This window comes from Montipora foliosa, chromosome 13 (genome assembly GCF_036669935.1).
Source record: "Montipora foliosa isolate CH-2021 chromosome 13, ASM3666993v2, whole genome shotgun sequence".
NCBI lineage: Eukaryota > Metazoa > Cnidaria > Anthozoa > Scleractinia > Acroporidae > Montipora > Montipora foliosa.
Window position 1 is genome coordinate 42,581,992 of NC_090881.1, and position 6,658 is coordinate 42,588,649.

At 38.3% G+C, this 6,658-nt stretch overlaps 1 protein-coding gene across 2 annotated transcripts in view; it reads left to right on the forward strand.

Annotated features, from left to right (window-relative positions):
- Positions 1 to 6,658, forward strand: part of LOC137982394 (protein kinase C-binding protein NELL2-like) — a 46,003-nt gene continuing 39,345 nt past the window's right edge. Inside the window, exon 1 of one of the 2 annotated variants that reach the window (XM_068829512.1) lies at positions 1 to 579. In XM_068829512.1, coding sequence (XP_068685613.1) covers positions 507 to 579 — 73 coding nt within the window. In that variant the 5' untranslated portion in view covers positions 1 to 506. Of the gene's footprint in view, positions 580 to 4,894; positions 5,038 to 6,658 lie in introns of those variants that run through there. The other variant, XM_068829513.1, reaches the window with a different exon arrangement.

The window sequence follows — 6,658 nt, forward strand, 5'->3', positions numbered from 1 at the left end:
TTTCCTCATTTTGCTGCTAAAATATTGTTTAACTTGTTTTCTTTGTATCGTAAACAAGTGAGGAAATCATTTGCAATTAGAATCAGCTTGCTCGTAAATTCAGCTATATGATTAACATATGTCTCAAGAAAACTCGCAGTTGTCTGTTAGGCTTTAGCTCATTAATGAAGAATATCCACCGAAAAATACAAACCTACTTAAGACCGAAAGAGCAACATTTGCCACCAAAGAATTTGGAAGCAACAACTATTTGAAAAACAAAATTAATAATTTGAGAGAACAAATCTTTAAAATATGGGTACCTGCTGGAACGAGAGTCTCTTTAAATAAACTCCAATCAGTCTTCCAAGTTATCACTTTTCATTGGTCTAAACTCAAAGCTGTGCCGTACAGGGACACTCGACAGGTGCTTTAGAGGAGAAGCTGTCCATCATGTGAATTGACTTCATTTCTTTTCCTTTCTAATTATAAGTCTCCGAATATCTGCGATCATAAAGAACGAGACTATGGGCCCCGTGTTTTATTTGTATGCTGTATTCCTCCTCTTCGGTCTCAAGGTTTTCTCTACCTGTCCATACGGTACGTTTTCAGTTTTATTTTTGAAGGGTTTACTTTCTACTTAGTAATAAGAGTAGGTGTTAACAGCTGCATAGTGAAGGAAGAAGTGTTCTGATGCCAGTCGACAAATCGTCACCGCGGAGTGAAGAGCTTTGCACAGAAGCCTGCAAAGCGCTTCCTGGGTCAGCACCAATATTGCCGTCCAATTGTGCTACGCTTGCTTTATATATGCATCGAATTTACTCCGATCTCGTTAAAAGCTGGTAGCTTGATTGATAGCTGCATGGATCGAATGTCACGAATAAGTAATGGGTCTTAGAAAGAACTGTTACTGATAATATCTCTACCATTTTTGCTAGCTTTAACGCCGATAATCGCCACTTGAATTTTGTTTAAAGCACGGGTAGTGATGAGAGTAACTAAGTATATTATATAGATTTAGTCAAGCCGAAAAGTGGAGCTCCTGTTTCTAACCCAGAAATCAATTAGTGTTTATGGAAATAATTATGCTTCTTCATAAAGTACAAAACCAGACTTATCGTCAAAACGCGGGGGATAAGACAACTAAAATATGCTACAAACTTGTTTAAAAAAGGAAAGAAAGTCCGTATAAACAATGAGCGTCCTTATCTTTAATTAATAAGATGGAAAGAGGTGTCAGGTACAACGCCGCTATCATCACGTTCCAAAGGAGTGTGCATGGGTGGCATTTGTGAGCCAAACTTCCGTGCTCTGACAAGTAGAGTTTTCTTTGCAAAGAAAAACAGCCTTTTGGTGTTTTTCAAAAAGTACACGAAGCTGATCACAGTAATTGCTCCAGATAGAGTAAAGGGCGTTTATTATTCCCTCAGTGCGGGATCCTTAGGTTTGGCAAAGATATGATCGCACCTGGAACGGTTCTTGGGCATCTTTCTTAAAAGCAGCAGTCAAATTTCTTTAATCCAGAGTAGTCTAAGCATTAAACTGCGATTGGTTTTCAGCCTGGTTACAACTTGATTTGAGCCTTAACTTTAGCTCTTTATTTATTTTCCAGTTCAATTCATGGTGTTACTGCTTCACGTTCATAAACCGAACTAAAAATGATACCGAGTTAACTTATATTACCGCTTTCTAAGTGATCATTCGTAGTAACTGTGCACAACCCGACTAGACAACCGAAAACTCGGTGCACAAAAAAGTACCCAGTGTAAAGATGTATCCTTGAAATATCGCTGATTTTACCGTTTCTCAGTCAAAAATTCAATGAGCCTTACTCAGTTTGGAACAAGAATTTTTGACATGGGCCGGAAACTGACAATTTCAACGGAAGTCGTGCAACAGTATCTATAACGATATATTATAGCTGAATGACAAGGGAGATGAGACAGATTCCCAACTTTAATACGAAGTACAAATTAATATAATTATAATATGAATGTACATTATTTGTTAAGTACCATATACTATATTGTGGGAAAAGAATTCAAGGCAGTGAATCCCTTCCCGCGTGCCCCCATAAATAACTCCGTCTAACTCAATAGACGCACGCTATGCATGAACCATTTTTTCACGGGAAATACTTGGGTGGAAGTCTCGGGATTTTGAAGAAGTAGATAAAGCCAAATTAAAGTCTGGAACCAAAAAAGGTACACGAGTTTTCTCTTGCGTGATAATTTTAAAAGACCTGTGTTGGAGAAGCAATATGAAGCTAGACCGCTGGCATGAGTTAATGTTTAATCGAAATTCAAGGAGAAGTCTCAAGGTGACATCAATGGCTTCGCCTGCTTGAACAAATAACAATACCATTAAAAGTGTTCCACGACAAACAAAAATCAATATTAAAACCGCAGATTCTCTTTAAGCTAATAATGAACCATTAGTGTACATATTTCTTTCAACAAAACGAAATTTTCTCTAACGGCGTCTCATCACATCTATTAGAATCTTTCCAAACTTGTCTGAGTAAACTTAGCTTACGGCCTTCGCGATGGAACGGAGTCATTCGTTGCGGCAACCGTGCGTAACCCTCTGTAATAATATTGGCTTTATTAATGCAACATTAAGTACAACATACGATGAATTTAGATAAAAACAAGTAAAACATGAAAACTATAAGAGGAAAAGTACAATTAAAATACTTTGGGTATCGCACTAAAAACTCACGTGAACATAAGAATTTGTGGTACCTTAAAGCGATTCATCGCTCTAGTACAATGGCTATTGATCGTAGCCATTGATACAGGGAGCATATCTGGTACTGGGGTTTACAGGGGGTTCGGGGGGAATTCTGCGCCAGAAATTTTTGAAATCTTGACGCTGGGGATGTTTAATTTCTTATTGGTTGCTTTGTTCATTTTGTTTTGCTTTTCCTTCTGTTAGTTTTCTTTTCTATGTTTTATGGGTTTTTTCAATCATTTTTAATTTCTTATTTATTTTGGCTCTAAATTGGGGGGCTAAAGACAACCCAGTCTCTTTCCTCCTCCTTCCCCCCCACCCCCGGCTCCACCGTCCCTGTGATATCAGTGAGTAATTGGGATAGCTCATATCATTAAAATTTTCTCGAGTTTGAGTCTAGAACCTGCATCTCTGTGCTCTTCAAGGTTGAGTAGATTACTTTGGAATGGCAATAATTGAAAGGCTGCGATTCTGAACACCCTGCAAATCTTCAGAGAGGTATTTGGGGAAACCATCCCAGACCGGATCGGAGATGCATCTATAACCCACCAGATAACCGAAAATTATCCTATGCAATTCGGTAGGCAAAAAGTATCCTATGTAAAATATAGCGCTTTTCAAAAATTCAATGAACCTAACTCGGTTTGGAATTTCAAATTGTCTGAGAGAAATTCACCATGTCAACCGTCGGGAACCCTTGTAGCAAGATCTATTAGGATACCTTCAATTTTCCTCTTTTGGTATCAATAGGATACGAATAGTTAGTTATCACCCTCCTTACAGCTTATATCGCTGAATGGCAAGGAAGATGAGTGAGATTTACAACTTCAATAGGAAGGAAATTCAAATTCATTATATCATGCATGACGGTATACCATCTGTTAAGCACTATATATTATCGTGGAAAAAGGACTTAAACTTAATCTTGTCAAGCCCTTTCCCCTAACTGCACCTATAACTCCGTCTGAGTTTCGGAATTCTGAAGAGGTGGATTTTAAGCAAATTACATCTGGAACCAAAACCGGTAGTCGAGTTTTCCTCGCGTGATAATTTTAAAACACTTGTGTTGGAGACGAAATATGATGCTAGACCGCCGGAATGTGTTAATTTTTAATAGAAATTCAAGAAGAATTTTCAAGGTGATATCAATGGCTTCGCCTTCTTGAACAAATAAAAACACCATTAAAAGTGTTCGACGACAAACAAAAACTAAGGAAAGGGAAAGGAACTTTATTTAAGTGTTGAGTCGCTCTAGCGCTGAAGCACTAATTGGGGACACTGTAAATTGAAGTTAACAATTAACGCAAATGTTGCTTTTTTAGGAGAGAGGAAACCGGAGTACCCGGAGAAAACCTCTCGGTGCAGAGTAGAGAACCAGCAAACTCAGCCCACATGTGACGCCGAGTCTGGGAATCGAACCCGGGCCACATTTGTGGGAGACGAGTGCTCTCACCACTGCGCATCCCAGCACCCCTAATATTGCCCCTAAGCTAATAATGAACCATTAGTGCACATATTCCTGTCACTGAAAACGGAATTTTCTCTTACAGCGTCTTATCCATCTACATACTTCCCTGCGAAGGAAGGGCCACGAAGAGAATTTTTTCTCATTTTTCGAACGCTCTGTGATATTGGTTGTTAACTTGCAATTGTTTTCTTTGTAATGTAGCCCCAATAAAGAAGTCATTTGCAATTAAAATCAGACTTACTCGTAACTTCAGCTATATAGTTAATGTATTTAAGCTTTAATTTATTCTTCAGTACTAAAGTTAGCAAAGTAAGATTGTATTAAAAAAAAAAAGAACTTATCCACAGAAACCCGTCCTTCTCAAAACATAGTGTATATAAAAGAACACAAGAATATCCATCGAAAAATACAAGCCTTCTAAAGACCGTGTGAGTAAAAATTGAGGCAAATAGTTCAGCTCGAATTTGCTACCAAAGAATTTGGAAGAAACGATTATCTGAAACGAATAATTTAAGACAAACACTGTCTAAAGAATTAACATGGATATCTGCTGGAAAGAGAGTCTCTTTAAATAAACTTCAACCCTTATTCTAATTTACCACTTCTCATTGGTTCAAACTCAAAGCTGTGACGTCCAATGAACATTTGACTGGCGTTTTAAAGGACACTCGATCTGCGGCCAAGTGCGTAAAATTTTGACAAAGGCTGTACGGCTGCATGCGAAATTACCTCATTTCTTTATACTTCCTAAGTCTCCGAATATCTGCGATCATAGTACAAGGCCATGGGCGCCGTATTTTATTTGTATGGTGCCTTTCTCCAGTTCGGTTTCAACGTTGTCTCTACCAGTCCAGACGGTACGTTTTTAGTTTTATTTTTGAAGGGCTTACTTTCTACTTAATAATAAGAGGAAGTGTTATCAGCTTGCATACGTGAAGGAAGAGGTGTCCTGATGCTAGAGCTAGACCGTCACCATAGAGTGAAAAACATGTGCATTAAGGAATTGCACAGAAGCTTGTAAAAAAAACTTTCAGTGCCGAATTGAACATTGCCGTCCATTTGTGCCACGACTGCTTCATATGTATATATACATCGAACCTACTCCGATCTAGTTAAAAAACTTGATAGCTTTATTGATAAGTGCATCTCGCGAATAAGTTAAGTGTATAAGAAAGAGCTGATATGAAGTGTTCCATGTTTACCTTTTTCGCAAGAACGTCGATAATCGTCAGTTGAATTTGTTTAATTAAACCATGGCCAGTGATGGGGAAAACCAAGAATATTACCGATTTAAGACGAGTCACTTCAGATAAAAGCTTGATGAAACCATGTTTTCGTGTTGCCAACGGATTAATACAACTATCTGATCTTTTCAGGGCCGGCACTTTCATGCCCTGAATGAAAGGAATATATAATTGAAGTGAGGGTTTTTAGACAAAAGAATTGTGTGATACTCGCAGCCAATAAAGAAGTCATTTGCAATTAGAGTCAGATTTGCTTGTAAAGTCAGCTATATACTTAATGTATTTCTCAAGAAAACTCAGAGTTGTTTGCAAACCTTCAATTTATTCTTCAGTACTAAAGTGAGCAAAGTAAGATTGTAAATGATTGATTGAAGTGAAGTGAGTGATTGAAGTGAGGGTTTTTAGACAAAAGAATTGTGTGATACTCGCACTTAACTGGACAATTCAAGCAGTTGTCATTTTATAGCCACTTTCATGCACTATTGAACAAACTAGAGGTACTTGTCCTAAATTTGCCTAGCTGTGCGCCATCTTAGGGCAAAAAAAAAAACCCCGAACTGATCGGTAGAACACGCTGGATAGAACAACTCACAGCGAATATAAGCTGCAAATTTGTTATAAAAAAAAAAAGGAAAGAGGGTCCATATTAATAGCAATGGGCGTCATTCTTTTAAATAAGATGCAAATAGTTGTCAGGCACAGCGCCGCCAGATGAACACAGCTCAAAGGAGCGTGGGCCATGTCCTGCTATGCTCGGACAAAGCTGTACTCTCTTTGCAAAGAAAAACCGCCTTTGGTGTTCTTCCAAAAGTGCACCAAACCGATATTTGAGGTGTCCCATGTTCTCATGATCACAGTCGAGATTGCTCCAGATAGAGTAAAGGGCGTCAATTTGTTCTTCCCTCGGTGCGGGATCCTTAAGTTTGGCAAAAATATGGACGCGCCTGGAAGGGTTCTTTAGCAACTTTCATGTTTTAAGCAGCATTAAAATATTTCAAGCCAGAGCAGCATTAAACTTTCATTTATTTTCAACCTGGTTACAAATTGAGGTGAACCTTAACTTTCGCTCTTTATTTATCTTCCGGTTCAATTCATGGTGTTAGTGCTTCACGCTCATAAACCGAACTAAAAAGGATGCCGAGTTATCTTAACTTATCGACTTCGAACAGATCATTCGTAGTACCTGTGCACGACCCTTTAGATATCTTACAACCCACTAGATAACCGAAAACCA